Consider the following 23,213-nt stretch of genomic DNA (forward strand, 5'->3'; position numbering starts at 1 on the left):
GTATTATGAGTATAAGGAGTTTGAAATGGGAATTAGTACTTATATGAGGGAGACCTAGGAAAAAGAAGGAATGGAAAGGGGTAATAAGAAGACCAGGTAAACATTCATAATCCACTTAATCTCAAAGCCCTGGCATGGCTGGAAAAACAAGAGTCTACAGACAAGTCCAAAAGGTTGGATGTATCTGGCCACTATAAAGTGAGAGCCCTTGGAGAGGTATACTGAAGTTGCTGCTTCTGGGCAGGCTACCATTTCTGTGGAAGTCCCTGGAGATGTATTTTGAGGTTGCTGCTCCTGGGCAGACTACCATTTCTATGGGAGCATCTGGGTCTACCTGTGGAAGCCACCATTCACTGCATTTTGAGAGACTGTGTTTGTCACATGTTAACTAACCATGATAATGATGGCTTTGACTTCATGTCTGTCTTCCTTCCACAACCCACATGAATTTCTCTCATTGAAAATCTCTAACCCAGAACTGTCAAAGAAAGGGGATTTAGGAGAAAATAATCAGCTTTAGACTGATGACAGTGGTACCAAGTTCATAATAAACAAGTCAGCGCAACTGCCAGCTGTCCGTAAAGTGTAAATACCACATTCCAAGATGTTTTAATTTGGAATACATAGACTGTCTTGATCAATCAGAAACATCACTTAATGTTTTTATTTGAAAAAGTTGAATTTCTGACACATACAAGTAAAATTACAAAAAACATACTGGAGTAATACAGTATATAGTATATTTGGTTAATTCAGGCCAGAGTTAAAAGATTCTAACAACTAAGAAATGTGAAGAATGACATCTAATTGATAATCATGCAATTATTATTATTAATAATTAATATCATTAATATTTTATTGATCATGTCCTAATAAAATAAGGGTATAATATCTTTTAATTGTAACATAAAAGCCAACATTTAAATATTTAAGAAAGCAATTAAGTCACATATAAGGATTTAGTTCTTTGTCACTGCAAGAACTGATTCGGTCTGACTGAAAGTTTTATCATATCGTTTTTATATTTCTTCTAGTACATATCTACATTGTATGTAAAACTGCTTTGAGAAAGGAATAAAAACATTTTATAAAGCAGATTTCAACTTAATGTCATGGCACAAAGTAGTGTGTCAAGGTTCCTGGTCTGCCTACACGTGTGGGGAGACACTCAATGTGCCTGGTGGAGAGAGCTTTCTTGTCTAGGTTTGTTTTCTTTGTTGCTAAGTAAGATTTTGGTTGCCTTTCTTGTCTCAGAGATTTCATTATTTGAAAGTTGAACCTCAGCTTTATCCTTTGTCACATAAAGTTTGATTTTTCCAAAGCTTAAAAATAATTTGTAGACTTCTATCAAGTGACTAAGGACCAAGGTAATTTCTGTATAGTGCAATGAAAGTATTAACATTATTTAGAAGTATCCTTGGAATAAGCCATATCAAAATAGTGTAGATAATTTATTTCATACTTGTTCTTCCCTCATTTATAAGTGTGTCAATGAACATTAAAAGTTGATGATTTTATGTATTTTGTTTTAAAAATTGTTCTTTGGACATACTTCCTAATAGTTATATAGTATAAGAATTAGTATTATTTTTATTTTTTTGCAGTTTGTTTTTTCTTTGGCCGGGGCCCGGTTTGAACCCACCACCTCCAGTATATGGGGCTGGCGCCCTACTCCTTGAGCCACAGGTGCCACCCCCTGAATTAGTATTATTTTAATAATTATTATAATATTTATTCGATGTACATGGCACTTATGATGTAAATATAGTATGAAGAACTAATTCAACTGCACTGTAGGTGTATGTTTATAGGGAAATCATTAAACATTTGTGGCCTCCATTTTCATTCACTTCAAAAAGGAGAAATTGCAGTGAAAATTGACAACTGGCTTACAAGGGAAGTTTTTCCTGTTTATGAGGAAGGGTGTTTCCTTGAATATTTTCTTGCTATTCAAAGGCCATGAAATATTCATTCCATCCTATCTCCACTTGATGTCAATCAACACATACCATTGACTATTTGGTAAAAGAGAGCAAGCCAGAAAACTAACAATCAAAATCAGCCACATGCTTGCCCACCTATGAGATGTCAAATAATGGGATGTGGACCCGTGAGGGACATAGGTTCAACCCCACAGATCCCTCCAGCCAGTGAGAAAATATTTTGCCTATGGAGGTACACTGAGCTAAAAAGCTGTCTTACTTGTCACCACCATCATCCTATCCTTGGCTTCCTTATCTACTAGTTAATAAATACAGTGTACTTTCAAATGAATTTGATCTCCTAGGGAAATATTTCTAGTTTATTCAGCACTTTTTCTAGACATTTCTAGCAGTCTCATAGCTGGAGAAATTCACTCAACATGTCTAAGTCATGCTTATAATTTCAATACAACAGACACAACAGCAAAGACTACAATGTATAATTAAGAGAGTTGGGAGTTATAAGAATGCTTAATACTTGAAAGGTACTGAATATAAATTTTGCCCATGCAATCGTGAACATTTTATTATTAGTATTGCTTATAAACAATGATCATGTGTTATTGCAGGATATTTTTGATTAATAAATTAACACACAATTTCCTGTCCTGAACTCTATTGGCCATTTTCTCATCTGTTGAGTTGAGAAATTTACCTGTTTTTGACTTACACTTTTGCTTTTAACCAAATTTCCTTTCCCATAGTAACTTTGAGGTTTAGAACTACAACATGCATCTTAATTCAACTTTGTTTTCCCACATGATTCATTTATGGCTCCATATTTTACACAAACATTTTTAGCTCTACTTTTTCACAAGAATTATTCTGTATATGTTTATATTTAGATTCAACTGTTTCTTTCTGAATCGTGTCAGTTTGGTTAAGCCATCAAAAACAAAAATATACTCGTACTTAATTCAGTGTATATGTAACATACTGTCTTAGCTTTTGAGAGAGAATAAAAAAAATGTTTCGGACACCCATGACATAAAAAATTATCTTTATTTTTATATTTCCTCAGATCTATTATTTTCCTCATTTTTCTCTCATTGTTGGATCAATGCTATGATCCTATGACTAAAATGTTTCACACCACATTTCAACAAAACCAGCTTGGCTTAGTAGTGTATGGTTATTCTGAGAATGGATGTGATAATATTCATGAAAAGTCTCCCAAAGAAAGGCATCCTTTAGACATAGGGAATAATAATTTTATTTTCCTGTCAACTTTAGAAGAGTTCATGATCACTAGGGTTGGAACCACACTTTTTTCAGACATGGTTATTTTGGGCTCTAATTAATAACAATGTCATTTTGAACAGTTTGCCGGTCCTTGCTTAGAAAATTACTTATCAGCAAAATGTAGATTATGACAGTATCCATCTCCTAGGACTGTTATAAGGATTAAATTAGAAAATCCATGTAAAGTGCTCAGCACAGCATATAGAGAAACAGTGAATTAATTATGAAAAGTAGAATAACAGCTAACAGTTATTTGTCACTAATTATTTAAAAGCATTTTATTAGGTTTTTATAATAATGATCTAATTTCATCTCTGCATAAATTCTATGAGGGAAGTATCATTATCACAACCACAATAATAATTATTTCTGTAGTTTTAACACTTAACGAGCACGGTGATTGGCACACAATAGCCACACAATAAATATTTGTTAAACTCTTGTTGGATTACAGACTATAATTACCCTTGAGGCCTCAATTAGCTGTATCAGTCAGTATTCTTGCAAGAATAGAAGCCAAGTGCAACAGAAAAAGAATTTAGAGAAAGACACTAGATTAGATAGTTTACAGAATTAGCATGAAGATTGGAGATGCTGGCTCAGAAGCTACGCCAGAAACAATCTTGAAATCACCTAGCAGGAGTGATCTCTTGAGAATATCAGGAGCACAGGAATTGTGGTTGGCACATCTGCCACCCCAATAAAGATCATTGAAGTCATCATTATCAAAAATGTCACCAGAGAATGTCATTTGGTGCAATTTCTAATATTTGCACATCTTTCTTATTCAGGGGAAATAAAGAAGTAGTTATTTGGTCCTAATTTTAAGGGGATATCCAAATGTGCATTGGACTTTCATAATCAATAAGATTTAATATGAGTCCTCGTGCATAGCTAAGATAGGGGCCAGAAGCTGGAATACATGCTACTTGTGTTTTTCACATTTTTTTAGTATTTTCTCATTAACAAAATATCTTATGGAATTAAATTGTAGTACAAAGACCAAAAAATTATATAACCCCAGAATACAATGAGGATATTTAACTCTTGTGCTCACATATAAAGAAAATGGTCCCTGGTATTACCTCTTTATAACAACAGAAAAACAAATTATGTCAGAGCAGAAGCTTTATTCTTTGAGCCAAGAGTCATGAGACCAGTAAAGCTACCACCTCAGGAATACCAGTTTAATTATAGTAATTTTATGTTTAAGGATTAGCCAACATGTTGAGTTAACTGGAAATTGAATGTAAGTACAATGCCTACAATTTTCAAGAGTTGAATGGATTGCTAACTCTTGCAATTGTGCCAAGCATAAAGAAACAAGCAATATGACTTTGGAGTTAGACTCTTAGTCAGAAGGGAAGCTTAACTTTATCTTTTGCTCGCAGTGGATTTTACTGAGTTATAAAACCAATTTTCCTTCTGCTCTAATCTTTTAAATGGAGAATAGAGAAATAAATACGGAATGGGTTAGTCTTCCTTAGACTTAATGTGAAGGGGACAGAGGGAGAATCAAATTTACTACCTTAATTTATAAGGCCTTACTCTGATTGATGGACTATTTTAGCATTCCAGAGCCCTTCAAATTATCATTAATTAAACATTTAAGTGTAAAATTTGCCCAATTTAGGCTGTGAGGCAGGAGTTTTGAGTCTTTAAAATGATTCAAGACTGAGGATTAGATAGGATAGCTTTCTGCTCATGATGACTCAAGTTAGGCTTTTGTTGCAAGACCTTTGTCCTGTTTTTGTTTGGGATTATACAAATTAAATAGTCCCTGAAGTCACTAGTTCTACCCTTAAGTCCTTAGGGTCCATGAACTGATTAGTAAGCTCTAAAGTCCCTACAGGTTATACCCTTCTAAGTAGCATACTGGACCTGCTCAGTATTACAAAATCTTTATTTACCATTCATACTTCTGGTGGCTCCCAGCTGCCACTAGACTTTAGCCACAGAAGGAAGGGTGTCTTCACTGAGATCAGAGAGCTAGCTGGTCCCACACACCTGTCTGGTGAACCACCCTTCAAAGCACAGACAATACAGTGCTCACTCTTCAGTGAAGCTGGCATTCTTTCTACCATTGATTACATTTAATGCTTTCCCTAAGTAATAATTAGCAAATTTTTGAAAGTTTATTGGAAAATTAGCCTTCTCTTAGAATTAAAAAAAAAGATAAGCTTCCCTGGGCCCTGCTAGGTGGTAGAATTGAGGCATAATAAACATTGGTTTCTGAATAATGGGCACTTCTATGATTAAGATCGCTGCAACATTGAAAGTCCATCAAACAGGGCAGAAGGGGCTACATTGAAGGAGGCAGGGGAGAATTCATGCTTTACGTTATTTATACCAGTCCTCCCAGGTTCCTGTGCCTTCCCCATTAGTTTTATTTCTAACATTAACATAACGTGCCTGGCAGGAATTCAAATTGAATCTTTGGACAAAAGTTTGTTTTTGAAGCTCTTTGTTTTTGCTGCAAGAGACAAAAGGTTCCTTTAGCACGGTGTTTGAGAGTCTGCCATTCATTCTGAGATTTGAGAAGAAAATGCAAGAATTTGACCTCTTTAAGCAAGCCGACTTTATAAATAGTAACCAACTCACCTCCGATTTTTGAATTTTTCATGTTCTTCATTCAATTCTACACAGGCATATAGTTACAAAAGCCTGTCCTGCAACAAACACTTTATTCTAGAAGCACAGATGGAAGTTCGGTCGTCAAACTTCCACTTTTAAATACTGTATGGATTTATAAAGCTATTTTCCTTCCCATGTAGTTTAGGAAATCAACTACTTATTTTCTCAATTGTCTCTGGCAGTTGTTTTTTTTTAATATTTTTATTTTTGGAACAGAGTTTCATTTTGTCATACTTGGTAGAATGCTGTGGTGTCATAGCTCACAGCAACTTCAAATTCTTGGGCTCAAGCGATTATCTTGCCTCAGCCTCCCAAATAACTGGGACTACAGGTGCCTGCCACAACACTCGGCTGTTTTTAGCTATGAGATCTCTCTCTGGCTCAGGCTGGTCTCAAACCTGTGAGCTCAGGCAATCCCTCCGCTTCAGCCTCCCAGAGTGCTCAGAATACAGGTGTGATCCACCGTACTTGGCCTTCTCTGAAAGTTTTGGCAAATCACTTCTGATACCTATACCTCTGTAAGTCCAGTTCCTTTGCTGCAAGTAAGAAAAAGAGACTCCAGATTACTTGACCTAATAAAGAATTCATTTCAGGATATTGGGTAGAGTATAAAATCACCAGAAGAATAGAGAAACATACTCCTGTGCTACATGGCCAGGAAAGAGTTCAAAATTTTGCATAAAACGTATTTAGTGAGATGACTGCAATGAATACTAGACTGAAGACTACCATAAATGCTGTAACCATGACCTCCTTAGAGAATTTCTGTAGACATCCTGTTTGTCTTTAAATTAACAGCTAAAGATTCAAATCGGGGTAGGTACACCCAGTTTGTGTAGTTTAGTTGATGCAATAGTTCTGTTACGGCAAGGGCACTAGAAAAGTGAGAACCTAGTTTTATAAGGTTTTATACTTAGAGATGAAACTTTGGGGTAATTTCTCAAACATTTGAATGTGGTCATAAACAGGGCAACACAATGGACAGATTATTCTTACTAGCTCAATGTGTTGAAATATTTCAATAGAAAAGTATGGTATACCTTTCAGAGAAAAAATAAAGCAGTCAGAAAAAGCATAACATATTTCTAAGCAGTTCTGACAGAATTACAATCTGTTTCTGATTTATGCTCTTTTACAACCATCCCTCTTGTAGCTCATAAAATTGACCATTTCACAAGCTACTGAACAGGCCTGCCACTTATTTTATGCAGCATTATAGGATTTTGTCAATTTTGGTATAAATTCTATCCCCATGGCTGAGACATGTTAATAGAATGGTTTGAATAGACTTACATTGGTATGTGATCACTGAAAGTCATATGGGTGATTTACTGTAAAAGTTAGGAATATTTTAAACTGATACAAATAATCCAAATAGTCTCTTAGAAAGTTATGGTGAAAAAAACGTTTATAAGAGTAAAAACCAACCAGTTCTAGTCAGGATTATAAAATGGTAAAAATTTGTGTTTTAGTAGAATTCCCTAGAACAGCGGTTCTCAGCCTGTGGGTCATGACCCCTTTTGGGGTCTCCCTTATATCACATATTTACATTATGATTTATAACAGTAGCAAAATTACAGTTATAAAGTAGCAACAAAAATGATTTTATGTTTGGGGGTCACCACCACAGGAGGAACTGTATTAAAGGATCGTGGCATTAGGAAGGTTGAGAACAACTGCCCTGGAAGATCGGATGTCATTTCAGCCCCTGGTAACTTTCTGCCATTCAGGACACTGACTTCCTGGATTTTCTCAGAACTTTTCTTGCCAGGAAGCTTCCTTCACCCTTACATTCCCATTTCTCTCCCATTTTGCAAACTTTGTATCTTATCTATTTAAGAACAGCAGTCACGTAGTGCCAACCTGCCAAGGTTTTCAATTAAAACTTATTTGCCAGAAAAATCTCTGCCATTGAAAGTCAGAAGATAGAAGAACTCATACTATCTTCCAGGGAACTGTGACTATAAGGAATAAGAAATATTGCAGCTCAGTGGTATATGGTTTAATATTTATATGTCAACTTTGGAGATAGTACTTAGTAAGTCCAGACCAATAGTAGACTAAACAAAAACCACTAAACTTAATAAAAATCCGATCAAAAATGAAATTTACTTTTCATATATTCACAGAACTGCATTCAACATCAAAAAGTACTAATTGTTTTGTTACCCTATTGCTTACAAAAAAAAAAAATGTGTTATGACGTTTTGTTATCCACATGTATTCCAGAAAATCCTGCATTCACAAAGCGAAGCAAGAGAAATGAGTTTCAAGGCATTGTATTGGTAGTAGCATAAAATCAGAAATGACCACTCCTCTACTTAAAAATGTGTGCTTGCATACTTTACATATGTCTGATACATTTTTTTTCTGATTTCTCCTTTTAAGTGCTGTCTTCATATTTTTTCATATTTAGTTAGATATCATACAATCTTTTATTATTATTTTAGTAAGACTTTAGCTGTGCTTTCATAACAATTCAAATTTTCCATTTTCCATTCTCATTCCTACCAAAAGGATATTCTAATTGTAAATTGGTTTAAAAGAAAAAAACACTTAGCTAACCAGGCCTGGTGGTTCATGCCTATAGTCCCAGCTGCTGGGGAGGCTGGATGAGGTAAGAAGATCGCTTGAGCCCAGGAGTTTGAGTTTGCTATGAGCTATTAAGCCATGGCACTCTAGCCTGGTGCAATGGAGTGAGACTCTAAACAAAACAAAAAAACAACAACAATAAAACATATAAAATTTTAAACAGTAGACTTTTACCTTTGTAGAACAAGTAATTAAATAATTTCTTATTTATTTAAATGTTTGAAACATTAGCTATACATATGGTATGCTGGTAATTCAATAGTATTTTTGTTTTTTTGTTTTTTTTTTTTTTGAGACAGTGTCTCACTCAGTTGTCATAGGTTGAGTTCTGTGGCATGATTCTAGCTCACAGAAACACAGCAACCTCAAACTCTTGGACTCAAGTAATCCTCTTGCCTCAGCCTCCCGAGTAGATGGGACTACAGCTGCCTGCCACAGAGCCTGGCTAGTTTTTTTCTGTTTTTTGCAGAGATGGGTTTTGCTTTGCTTAGGCTGTTTTCCAACTCCTGAGCTCAGGTGAATCACCTTGGTCTCCCAGAGTCCTGGGATAACAGGTGTGAGCCACCACACCCAGCCTCAATACTATTTTATGATACTTTAATATTTGTTCATAATATTGATATAAATTTTAAGCAAATTGACAAAACTATACACATTAGTAAAAATTATAAAAGCTTCACTTTTCTCCTTCAATACTTCCTATCTATAGTTCTACATCCCAATGGCAACAGCTTCTATTGTGGATTATTTTGGTGGATTTATAAAACAAGAAATCAATTTTAAATGATAGAAGAACCTGATTATTTTCTTAAATTATTCAGGAATTAAATTATATGCTCTCAAAGCTAAGGAAAATTGAGAATGTTTTAGAATATCTTTGAAAATGTATTCTAAAGAAATTCGTAATAGAGATTATAAATATTAGAAAATACATTATCAACTATATTTGTCAACGTTTTTCAAGATTATCAATACGGGCAAGAACACCAATCAGGTTATGTCTGATCCTTTCACAATCTCCAAAATTTCTATTTCTCACTCTCATCTATTTAATTTGACTGTGAAGTATGAAAATAAAGAGAATGAAGATCTAAATACGTAAGATTGCTATGGAAACACAGAGGTGTATAAGACAACTTTTTGCTGACGAGCCTTGTTCATCTATTTTAAAAGAATACTTTCTATTTTAACAAAGTAGTAGTAGTATTGAGATTTAAAATAGTCCTGAGGTAGTCTTGTATAATTTAGTGCACAGCTGTCACGTAGCCTAATGTCTTCGCCTCTACAGAATTCATTAATATGCAGTATTTCCCCTTGTATCATTGTTTGCTTCATGTAAATTAGTTACTTCAAGAAAAGGTGACTAACTCTAAGTTCCTCCTAGCACAAATGATGCTTATTACCATTACTATTGTTGTTGTTATTTTGTTTTTCTATAGTTCTGAAAACTATGCAGTGCAAAAGTTTGATACATACCTAACAAACTTATTTATGTATATTTCTAGAATATTATCTCCCTAATACTTACCTACATGTATTAAATTTAGTTTTTCTGAATGATTTTTACATGATATTGACTTATTTTCTCTTCTGAATTTGTTTATACCCTCCAAAATATAACTAGTCATTTTTTTATTGCCACATTAAAAGCAAATAATGCTTTATCGTCTCTATAGCTTGGGAAATTAATGTACGATAAGATGCTACCTGCCATCTCAGATTATTTAACATAATATTTCCTCCTTGTAGTAATGTAGATTGTTTATATAATCATTCTAAAGTATCATTCAAATTTTGTTTTCATAATGTATAAATATAAATTTTCCTAAGTGCCAAAAATGAAAGAAAAATAACTACAAGCGTATTTCTGGGGATTATATCGATTTCTAAGTAGAATTAATTTTAGAGACTGAAGATGTTACTTTAATTCTTGAAAATATTGTATGTCATTAGTCATTTTTAAAAATATGATGAAAGGTTTATTCATACTTGCTGTCATAGACTGAAACATCTGTATGTCATGTGCACAACAGGTTTTCAATGTTTTGGGTGATTGTCAGTGGTACTCCTAATGATTTCATAATGAAGTAATTATTAAAGTGTCATGTTAAAACTCTGTTTCTTAGAAACTACATACTGGTATTTTACAGGTGGCATACGCTACTATATGCACTTTGTTAAAATAAATAATTAATATTTTAAAATATTCTTTAATCTGAACAAAATTTACCAACTTAGAACTTTTTCTAATATTATCACACTAAATAATGAATGTAATTAAAAACATGTATACAAACAGCACAAAAAAGGCTTATCAGAAGTGTTCGAGTAAAGATGACAATGAAATGCATGATTGGTTTCCTAAGTAGTGGCATCTGCTGTATAAATAACCCAAGAAATACTTTCTAATTTCCATGCATTAACACTTTATTCTAAAGAGGAAATTTCTCCAAAGAGGCAATGGTAACAAACAAAATAAAAATAAAATACATCTATTAGTTATAATCTGCTTACTTAAAAATTATTTGAAGCATTTCAAATAGATATGTGCTCTAAAATCTTCCTTATATTATTTTGTTTTAAAATGCCCTCCTTTATCAGTTCCCCCCTTATCAGATAAAAGTCTGTACCATTAATATCAAAAGATGTTAGGATTCTGTATTTGCTTACTATAGAAGAAATAATATTAATATTCCTGAATATAGTATGCTGTGAACTTTCAAAAGTTACCTTTCCAAATACTGATGAAAAACTTTGGATCTGACTATTATGCTAATATTTGAAATAAATGTAAATTTATCTATCCAAATATGTGTATGTATTAATGTGGTTTACTTTGTCAGATGTCAATGGCTTATTTTAAGAAATGTTAACAGTGTTTTGGCCATTTAAAAAATACTATAGTTAGAATGCCTCCATGCAATGAATATGTACTGATGCACCTTGTCCAAATTTGAATGAAGCTGTAACTGGACTTTTGAAAACAACTCTCAGTAGAATCTCTGTATGCTGTCCATCCAAAGGACTGTAACAAACTGGTCAACATACAGAGGTAGTAAACATAAGGAAGTAGGCCTACTGCACTGACATTTACATGTGCTGCCTATCCTGTCTGTCTGTGAAAATTAGACCTGCTGAAGGAGGTGGTCATTGTGGGGTGGTCAATGTAGGGATGTGGTCAGTTATGGAGGTTCTACTGATATTTAAACCTAATAAATGGGAATCTACAGACAACCTACTGGAATATCATAGAACTTTAAAGTTAAACGAGATCATCAACATGTACTTTTTATATTATTTACATAAGATGAAATTAAGGTACAGAAGAGCTCAAGTTTATTGTGTATTATATAATTTTTTTATAGGTAGAATAGTGACTAAAATGACATTTGTCTGACTTGCCAACTAATATTTCTATAGCCATTGAAAAAGTTTGCCAAAACTTTTGTTGTGTGAATATATATGTTAGGGAATACTCAACCATATATGACATGGAAACGAGTAACAAAACAAATTCTTTAAAGAAGTACTAAAATCAATGAAAAGTTTAGGTGTTGAGTCTGTTCATAGTTCTTCAGAAGAAAGGGAGTGGGAGTAAAGCTTAACTATCTTCATCTTTAAAAAATGTTTATTGTAATAAAATGTATATAACAAATTGTGCCATTTCAATTAAAGTTCATAACTCAGTGTTATTAATTGAATTCACAATATTGTACAACTATCACTATTATCTTTTCTCTAAAAAGTTTTCATCTCCCAGAACAGAAATTTAATGTCCATTATACAATAACTCCCCATTTACCCTTCATCCTGCTCCTGGTAAATTCTAATATACTATTTAATCTCTATAAATTTGACTAATTTTGATATTTTATATAAATGAAAACTTACGGTCTTTTTCCTTTTTCTCTGGCTTGTTTTGCTGGACAAAATATTTTTGAAGTTCACCCATGTTGTAGCATGTATCAGAACTTCATGCATCTTTTATGGCTAAATAGTATTCTGTTGTAAGTACCACAGATACTAGATATACCATGTGTTGTATATCTGTTCATTTACTGATGGACAGTTCATTTTCACCTTTTTCATATTTAATTTACTTTCTTTATTAAGATTTAAGTGTCATCTCTGAGCTTTTAGTGGTTTCTCCAATGATTACAATGTGTATCTTCAACATATCACAATGTACTTGCAGTCAATACTATATAGCTTTAATAAATGTAAATTATAAAATCATTGCTACAAAACAACTCCATTTACCTTCTGACGAATGTCTCAACCATATTTTGTTTTTAGATAATTAGTGGATCCTTTAGATTATTGTTATTTTAGTGTAGCATCAACTGTTAGTCCCACTGTTGTTTTGCCAGACATTTGAAACAGAGGCATAATTATTGACAAAAAAAAAAAAAAGCCAATCCTGCAGCATTAAATTCTTTTAATTTTTTTCTCTTTAGCGTGCACTTATGTTTTAAACTATGTCGTAACACATTGGATATGGCCAGTTATGGGAAATTATCAGAATGTATAGTTGAATATTATGATTTTCTATTTTAAAAGCTTGCTCTTTTCCTTTCACCATTAATAAAATCACCTAGCAATAATTGTATATTTTTTCTATTCTGCGGTAATGAAAATTTCTGAAAATATTTGTTAATATTCAAAATTTGGAGAGGATTATTAATACTAATGCCAAAACTGAAAGCCAGATTAATGTATGGGAGGAAGTTCACTGAAATAACATCGAAGGAGAACACAGAAAAGTTAAATTGAACATAAACTTTCTACCCAATGTATTTGCTTTAATAAAAATTGTTTAATAATGTTCCTTCATGAGAGCTCCATTTTAAGGGAAGCAAAATGGGAAACAGTACTAATGAATCCCCAAATCCCATCTTCTCTTAATTAGCTACTCATAAATAATGCCTTATGTTTATTTTTTTAATATTAATATATTGAGTGTGTTTGAGAGAAAAGAGAAAATAATTGTTTTATAACTGAAGTGTTGAATTTTAATATTTTCTAGATGAATTCAAGTTCTTTATGAAAAGGCTACCCATGAATTATTTCCTGAACACATCAACTATAATGCATCTGTGGACAATGGATTCTAATTTTCAGCGCCGTTATGAACAACTGGAGAGCAGCATGAAACAACTTTTCCTAAAGGCACAGAAAATCGTACACAAGCTCTTTAGCCTTAGCAAGAGGTGTCATAAACAGCCCCTCATCAGCCTGCCAAGACAAAGGTAAGACATTTCTGTCAATATCGGTAACGGAGGATATTGTTTAGACAGTGAGTTGTATTTATTTTTCTGAATGCAGATGTGGTAACATATTTAGCACAGTATTATTAACATTATTGGAGATAATAATCTGAGAACAATATATTCTCTTAAGTATAAAATACAAATTGTAGTTATTTTCCAAAATAATGTTACAACCAGAAACATACATACTAACAGTTCTTTTTTTCTTTTATTGTCAGAATCAAGAAATCATTCTCACTTGTTACATGTTCTAGTCAATAAATAATTTCATTACAGTGAACGGAGAAGCAGAAAGCCCTACAATTACACTGTGAGCAGTGGAAATAACTAGGAATACAAAGAGAAATCCCTTAGTATGTAATTTTCAAATGGAGAAATTCACGGTGTGTTTTCCATGACCAATGTTTAGAAAACCATAATCCTTACTCTACATGAACCTCTGAAAATTACCGTGAAAGTTTCTGATATTTAATATGAATGATGGTAGACTATTAAAGTATTTGTATCTGAAGTGAGTTGGGAAAACAGTTTTTTAATTTTCTACTTAAGGATATACTGACCAGGCAGTACAATCAAAAGTTATATTTATCTACTTGAGGTCAGTTTAAAAAAACGTTAAAATGAAAAGCTACAGGAAGAAATGGGATAATGTCACAAAAGTATACATTTGTATCAGTATTTCTGTTATAAAATGCTTGAATTGTTGACTTGATGCTGAAATAATTAAGAAATCTATAATTATAGATTTCTCTCACTGAGAAAAATGTCTGATGTATTTTTGATACATTTTTAAAAATAACACATTGACCTTTTTTGCACAATTCACTGGTTTTACTACATTAAAAATTTTGTACAATAATTATTACAGTCTACTTTGTAATAACTATTGTACAAATAATTATTACAGTCTACTATTTATTCCAAAAATGAATTAAGTACCAATTAGCAGTCACTCCTCATAATATTGTACTCATTTCTAGACTATATATCTCTTGTATATAGACATATGCTTTCAGTTCTCTTGTGTATACACCCATGTGGGGAATTGGTTAATCTTAAGCTAACTCTATACACATTTAACATTTTGAGGAGCATCCGCACTGTTTTCCAAAGTGGCTACACCATGTTACATTTCTGGACATCAGGCGTGACAGCTCCAGTCACTCCATATCTTAACTAATGGTTTTGATTTTCTGTCCTTTTGATCATGGCCATTTAAGTGTGTATGAAGTATCATCTTGTGGTTAGAATCTAAATTTCCCTAATGACTACTAACGTTGAACATCATTTCATGTGCTTATTGTCCATTGAATATCTTTTAAACAAATTTATATTCAAATCCTTATACATTTAAAGCTTTTAAAAAATGATTATAGAGTTGTAAGAGTCCTTTATAAATTCTGAATATATGTTATGTACAGTTATTTCTCCTTCCATTCTCTACTGTGTCTTTTCACTTACCTAGTTAATTTCTCTTTCTCTTTTTCTCTCTTGCTCTCTCTCTTCTATTTAAACTTTTGCCAATTTCAGTAGCATTTTTAAAGAACCAGGTCTTTATTTTCTTTCTTATTTTTCTATTTGCTATTTAATTTTTCTATTCTAATTGTTATTATTTCCTTTTTTCTGTTTGCTGTATCTTCACTATGAATTTATTTTCCTAGTTTCTTAATGGAAAGTTAGATTATTAGTTCAAGAACTTTCTTTTTTTCTTTTCTTTCTTTCTTTTTTTTTTTTTTAGACAGTTTCTCAAGCTGTAGCCCTGGGTAGAGTGCTGTGGCATCACAGTTCACAGCAACCTCAAACTCTTGGGCTTAAGTGATTCTCTTGCCTCAGCCTTCCAAGTAGCTGGGACTACAGGTGCCCACCACAAATCCAGCTATTTTTTGGTTGTAATTGTCATTGCTGTTTGGCGGGTCTGGGCTGAATTTGAATCCGCCAGCAATGTTGTTTGTTCCTGGCACCCTAGCCGTTTGAGCTACAGGCACTGAGCCTAGTTCAAGAACTTTTGTCTTTTTAAATGTAGGCATTTACATCAACAAATTTTCCTCTAAACACTAATATATGTTTTATTATATGAGCGCCTTATAAGTTTTCTTATTACCTCCACAAATAAGATACTTTAGTATGTCTTTTCACATACTTCAAGGTAACATTCTCTAATAGGGATTATGGCTGAAAAAAACCCCTGCTATTTGATTATAATGTGCTTTATGCTTTATGTGTGTGTGCTAAAAGCAATTTTAAAACCACTAAAATATACGAATCTACCTAAAATTAGAAATGTAAGAAGATGAAGTAGATTAGAAGGCAAATTGATGAGTCTGTTTATAAACAGATTGACTCTAGTTTGACAAATTCAAGTAGAACTGTGTCAAAGCTCAGAAGAGATTTGAAGATGTGGCCCAGCAATCATCAGTACACATGTATCCATGAAATCTGAATACAGTAGATCCTGCAGCAACACTGGCTTGAACCATGTAGGTCTCTATTTATGCATTTTTTTTCAATAAATACAATTGGCTCTCAAAATGTGTAGGTTATGCATCTATCACCAAAATACAAATGAAAAATACAGTATTTATTGAGATGCAAAACTGACATATAAAGAGGGTTGATTTCAGAAAGCTGTCTGTGGGACTTCAGTATGCTCAGAAATGTGATATCCAAGGTGGGGGGGGTCCCTTTAACAACTGTATAAAGCATAAAAAACAGTGTAAACAGAATCTGCAGATATACGTGAGGGATGAGTAGAGAAAAAGAAATGACAAATGAACAGATGTTCAAGTAAAATATATCATACAAGCCACATTAATTTCTAGTAGGAATGTATTATAATTTAAACATACAAATATGTTATAAAAGTGAAATATTTAAAAAAAAATATGGGACTGAAACCCAAGTCATATTGGGTGTATGTACAAAATAAATGAGTAGAATAAAATAAAGATGTATTAGTTTGAGCAGAATTCAATATAATATAGATAAATCTTTGTTTTTCCAAACTTCTAAACCAAATAAATCAAAGATTGCTACAGGCTCTTCTTGACTTTCTTTTTTTTTTTTTTAATTTAGCATAATTCAGATGTTGGCTATTATTCATCACATACACAGAAATAATGCAGACTTCTTGCTAGATGTAAGATTCTATTGAATTTGTATTTTTTTCCTTCATCATTTTTCTTTTACTACCAATGTAATCTTTATTTTTTACTTTGATTGAATTTTTTTCGTATGTATTTATTTACTTATTTATTTATTAGAGACAGGGTCTCACTTTATTGCCCTCAGTAGAGTGCTGTTGCATCACAGCTCACAGCAACCTCCAACTCCTGGGCTTAGGTAATTCTCTTGCCTCAGCCTCCCGAGTAACTGGGACTACAGGCACCCGCCATAACACCGGGCTATTTTTTGTTACAGTTTGGTTGGGGCCAGGTTCCAATCTGCCATCCTCAGTATATGGGGCCAGTGCCCTACCCACTGAGCCACAGGTGATGCCCAGAATTTTTTTCATTTTAACAACCAATTTGACATTAAGAAAACAAAAATCTGTATTAAGTTCTGTTATTAGGATAGAGTGAAAAAAGATGTTGGGTATTGGTGTGGTGTGTTTTCTGAAATTTTTGAAAGAGAAAGTAGATAGGTAATATCACTGATTCGATTTCACTGGAAATTCTATTTATTTTCTTATTTTCATGGAATTTTCCTCAACCTTTGTCTTGACCGTTTCTCAATTTAAGAACAGTCTTTCAATTTCTGATATTCTAAATTTTGAAAAATAAACAAAAACAAATGAAATGAGCCCATGCAAAGTTCATCTTTACTAATAAGATGGTTTCCTCATTGTACTTCCTATATTATAACTGATAGAGTGAACTTACTTTTTCTAATGTAGATTATAGTTCTTTTTGATAAAACATGACATTCAGATTAATCGCACCATTTTTGCTCTCAGGAATTCACATAGCATAGAAATCCTTTTTCTTTTCCTTTTTTTTTTTGACTTAAACAATGAAAATTTATTTTTTTACAGTTCTGGGGGTTAGAAGTCTAAGATCATTGTCACCACGGTTGGTTTATTGGAACTTCTTTCCTCCTGGTTTGCAGACAACTGCCTTCTTGCCGTGTCTTCGCTTGGTCTTTCCTCCATGTAGGGGGGAGAGAGAAAGTTCTGGTGGCTCTTCTTTTTTTTTTTTATTGTTGGGGATTCATTGAGGGTACAATAAGCCAGTTACACTGATTGCAATTGTTAGGTAAAGTCCCTCTTGCAATCATGTCTTGCCCCCATAAAGTGTGACACACACCAAGGCCCCACTCCCCTCCCTCTGTCCCTCTTTCTGCTCCCCCCCCATAACCATAATTGTCATTAATTGTCCTCATATCAAAATTGAGTACATAGGATTCATGCTTCTCCATTCTTGTGATACTTTACTAAGAATAATGTCTTCCACGTCCATCCAAGTTAATACGAAGGCTGTAAAGTCTCCATTTTTTTTTTATGGCTGAATAGTATTCCATGGTATACATATACCACAGCTTGTTAATCCATTCCTGGGTTGGTGGGCATTTAGGCTGTTTCCACATTTTGGTGATTGTAAATTGAGCTGCAATAAACAGTCTAGTACAAGTGTCCTTATGATAAAAGGATTTTTTTCCTTCTGGGTAGATGCCCAGTAATGGGATTGCAGGATCAAATGGGAGGTCTAGCTTGAGTGCTTTGAGGTTTCTCCATACTTCCTTCCAGAAAGGTTGTACTAGTTTGCAGTCCCACCAGCAGTGTAAAAGTGTTCCCTTCTCTCCACATCCACGCCAGCATCTGCAGTTTTGAGATTTTGTGATGTGGGCCATTCTCACTGGGGTTAGATGATATCTCAGGGTTGTTTTGATTTGCATTTCTCTAATATATAGAGATGATGAACATTTTTTTCATGTGTTTGTTAGCCATTCATCTGTCGTCTTTAGAGAAAGTTCTATTCATGTCTCTTGCCCATTGATATATGGGATTGTTGGCTTTTTTTAAGTGGATTAATTTGAGTTCTCTATACATCCTTGTAATCAAGCTTTTGTCTGATTGAAAATATGAAAATATCCTTTCCCATTATGTAGGTTGTCTCTTTGCTTTGGTTATTGTCTCCTTAGCTGTACAGAAGCTTTTCAGTTTAATGAAGTCCCATTTGTTTCTTTTTGTTGTTGTTGCAATTGCCATGGCAGTCTTCTTCATGAAGTCTTTCCCCAGGCCAATATCTTCCAGTGTTTTTCCTATGCTTTCTTGGAGGATTTTTATTGTTTCATGCCTTAAATTTAAGTCCTTTATCCATCTTGAATCAATTTTTGTGAGTGGGGAAAGGTGTGGGTCCAGTTTCAGTCTTTTACATGTAGACATCCAGTTCTCCCAACACTATTTATTGAATAGGGAGTCTTTCCCACAAAGTATGTTCTTGTTTGGTTTATCAAAGATTAGGTAGTTATAAAATGTTAGTTTCATTTCTTGGTTTTCAATTCGATTCCAAGTGTCTATGTCTCTGTTTTTGTGCCAGTACCATGCTGTCTTGACCACTATGGCTTTGTAGTACAGACTAAAATCTGGTATGCTGATGCCCCCAGCTTTATTTTTGTTACTAAGAACTGCCTTAGCTATATGGGGTTTTTTCCAGTTCCATACAAAACACAGAATCATTTTTTCCAAATCTTGAAAGTATGATGTTGGTATTTTGATAGGAATAGCATTGAATAGGTAGATTGCTTTGGGAAGTATAGACATTTTAACAATGTTGATTCTTCCCATCCATGAGCATGGTATGTTCTTCCATTTGTTAATATCCTCTGCTATTTCCTTTCTGAGGAGTTCATAGTTTTCTTTATAGAGGTCCTTCACCTCCTTCGTTAGGTATATTCCTAGGTATTTCATTTTCTTTGAAACTATGGTGAAGGGAGTTGTGTCCTTAATTAGCTTCTCATCTTGACTGTTATTGGTGTACACAAATGCTGCTGACTTGTGGACATTGATTTTATATCCTGAAACATTACTGTATTTTTTGATGACTTCTAGGAGTCTTGTGGTTGAGTCTTTGGGGTTCTCTAAGTATAAGATCATGTCGTCAGCAAAGAGGGAGAGTTTGACCTCCTCTGCTCCCATTTGGATTCCCTTTATTTCCTTGTCTTGCCTAATTGTATTGGCTAGAACTTCCAGCACTATGTTAAATAGTAAAGGTAACAGAGGACAACCTTGTCTGGTTCCAGTTCTAAGAGGAAAAGCTTTGAGTTTTACTCCATTCAGTAACATATTGGCTGTGGGTTTGTTATAGATAGCTTCAATCAGTTTTAGAAATGTGCCACCTATGCCTATACTCTTCAGTGTTCTAATTAGAAAAGGATGCTGGATTTTATCAAATGCTTTTTCTGCATCTGTTTAGAGGATCATATGATCTTTATTTTTGCCTCTGTTAATATGGTGGATAACATTTATAGACTTGCGTATGTTAAACCAGCCTTGCATCCCTGGGATGAAGCCTACTTGATCATGATGAATGACTTTTTTGATGATAAGCTATAATCTATTGGCTAGGATTTTGTTGAGAATTTTTGCATCTATATTCATGAGTGAGATTGGTCTGAAATTCTCCTTTTTGTTTGGGTCTTTTCCTGGTTTTGGTATCAGGGTGATGTTTGCTTCATAGAATGTGTTGGGGAAGATTCCTTCTTCCTCAATTTTTTGGAATAATTTCTGCAGTACAGGAATAAGCTCTTCCTTGAAGGTTTGATAGAATTCTGGAGTGAAGCCATCTGGACCAGGGCATTTTTTGGTTGGAAGCTTTTTTATTGTTTCTTTGATCTCAGTGCTTGAAATTGGTCTGTTCAGGAGCTCTATTTCTTCCTGGCTGAGTCTAGGGAGAGGGTGTGATTCCAAATATTGATCCATTTCTTTCACATTGTCAAATTTTTGGGCATAGAGTTTCTGGTAGTATTCAGAGTTGATCTCTTGTATCTCTATGGGATCAGTTGTTATTTCCCCTTTATCATTTCTGATTGAGGTTACTAGAGATTTTACTTTTCTATTCCTCGTTAGTCTGGCCAATGGTTTATCTATTTTATTTATTTTTTCAAAAAACCAACTCTTTTTCATTAATTTTCTTTTTTTTTTTTAATTTTTTTATTAAATCATAAGTGTATACAATGATATGATTATGGGGCATCATACACTCACTTCATAAACCATTTGACACATTTTTATCTGAATGATTCTTTTGTTTTCAATTTCATTGACCTCTGATTTGATTTTGGATATTTCTTTTCTTCTACTGAGTTTAGGCTTAGATTGTTCTTCTTTTTCCAATTCCATAAGATCTCTTGTGAGATTGTTGATGTGCTCTCTTTCTGTTTTTCGAACGTAGGCATCTAAAGCGATGAATTTTCCTCTCAAAACTGCTTTTGCAGTATCCCACAGGTTTTGGTAGCTTGTGTCTTCATTGTTGTTATGCTCAAGGAAGTTAATGAATTCCTGTTTTATTTCTTCCTTCACCCATCTGTTACTCAACAGAAGATTGTTTAATTTCCATGTCTTTGGGTGGGGTCGAGCATTTTTGTTAGAGTTGAGTTCCACCTTTAGTGCCTTATGGTCTGAGAAGATACAAGGTAAAATTTCAATTCTTTTGATTCTGTTGATATTTGTTTTGTGTCCCAGGATATGATCAATTTTGGACAATGTTCCATGGGGTGATGAGAAGAATGTATATTCTTTATCTTTGGGATGGAGTGTTCTATATGCATTTATCAAGCACAGTTGTTCTAGGGTCTCATTTAAATCTCTTATATCCTTGTTTAATTTCTGTTTAGAGGATCTGTCCAGCTCTGTATGAGGAGTGTTAAGGTCTCCTGTTATTATGGTATTATCAGATATCATATTGCTCAGACTGATTAAGGTCTGTTTCAAGAATCTGGGAGCATTTAAATTGGGTGCATAAATATTTAGAATTGAAATGTCTTCTTGTTGTATTTTTCCCTTGACCAATATAAAGTGACCATCTTTGTCTTTTTTGACTTTAGTTGCTTTAAATCCACATGTATCTGAAAATAAGATTGCAACTCCTCTTTTCTTCTGAATTCCATTTGCCTGAAAAATTGTCTTCCAACCCTTGACTCGGAGCTTTAATTTGTCTTTTGAAGCCAGGTGTGTTTCTTGCAGACAGCAAATGGATGGCTTGTGTTTTTTAATCCAGTCAACCAATCTATGTCTCTTCAGTGGGGAATTCAAGCCTTTAACATTTATTGAGATAATTGAGAAGTGTGGTAGTATTCTATTTGTCTTATTTTGTGAGAGTCCATTTCTTAGTTTTATTTTTTGCATCAGTGTGGAGGTTAGATTCTGTCCTTTAATTTCTGAGTTCTTACTTTGCTGCTGATCCATTGTGGTGGTCAGTGTGCAGAACAGGTTGAAGTATTTCCTGTAGAGCTGGTCTTGTTGTGGCAAATTTCCTCAATGTTTGTATATCCGTAAATGATTTGATTTCCCCGTCCATTTTGAAGCTTAGCTTAGCAGGGTACAGAATTCTGGGCTGGAAATTGTTCTGTTTAAGTAGATTAAAGGTAGATGACCATTGTCTTCTTGCTTGGAAAGTTTCATTAGAGAAGTCTGCGGTCACTCTGATGGATTTGCCCCTGTGGGTGAACTGGCGCTTACTCCTGGCAGCTTGCAGAATCTTTTCTTTTGTCTTGACTTTGGACAGGTTCATCACAATGTGTCTTGGAGTAGCTCGGTTAGAGTTGAGGCGACCTGGGGTCCGATATCCCTCTGAAAGCAGTGTGTCAGAATCTTTGGTGATATTTGGGAAATTTTCTTTTATAATATTCTCTAGTATGGCTTCCATTCCTCTGGGGCATTCTTCTTCCCCTTCTGGAATTCCTATAACTCGTATGGTGGAACGCTTCATAAAGTCCCATAATTCTGACAGTGAACGTTCTGCTTTCTCTCTCTTCTTTTCTGCCTCTTTTACTATCTGAGTTATCTCAAAAACTTTGTCTTCTACCTCTGAAATTCTTTCTTCTGCATGGTCTAACCTGTTGCTGATACTTTCCATTGCATCTTTAAGTTCCCTAATTGACTGTTTCAGTTCCTTCAGCTCTGCTATATCCTTTTTATATTCTTCATATCCTTCATCTCTTATTTGATTCTGTTTTTGAATTTCGTTTTTGTTATTTTCCACTTTATTAGCAGTTTCCTTCATTGTTTCCATCATTTCCTTCATTGTTTTCAACATGTGTATTCTAAATTCCCTTTCTGTCATTGCTAACATTTCTTTATAGGTGGAATCCTCTGCAGTAGCTACTTCATGGTCCCTTGACAGGGTTGTTTTGGACTGGTTCTTCATGTTGCCTGGAGTTTTCTGCTGCTTCTTCCTCATGAGTGATTTCTTTTATCTGTTTCCTTGCCCTAATTTTCCTTTCACTTCCTCTTGCTCTTTAAGTTCTCATGCCTGTGGACTAAGGGTTACAGGACCAG

The 23,213-nt window shown here is 34.0% G+C and overlaps 1 protein-coding gene across 3 annotated transcripts in view; it reads left to right on the top strand.

The window, feature by feature from the left end:
* BRINP3 (BMP/retinoic acid inducible neural specific 3) overlaps positions 1–23,213 on the top strand; it is a 389,735-nt gene that overhangs the window by 307,973 nt on the left and 58,549 nt on the right. For all 3 annotated transcript variants that reach the window (XM_053607791.1, XM_053607792.1, XM_053607793.1), the window contains one exon: positions 13,477–13,699. In XM_053607791.1, the coding sequence (XP_053463766.1) occupies positions 13,477–13,699 (223 nt within the window). The remainder of the gene's footprint in view (positions 1–13,476; positions 13,700–23,213) is intronic.

The sequence above is a fragment of the Nycticebus coucang genome, chromosome 10 (genome assembly GCF_027406575.1).
Source record: "Nycticebus coucang isolate mNycCou1 chromosome 10, mNycCou1.pri, whole genome shotgun sequence".
NCBI lineage: Eukaryota > Metazoa > Chordata > Mammalia > Primates > Lorisidae > Nycticebus > Nycticebus coucang.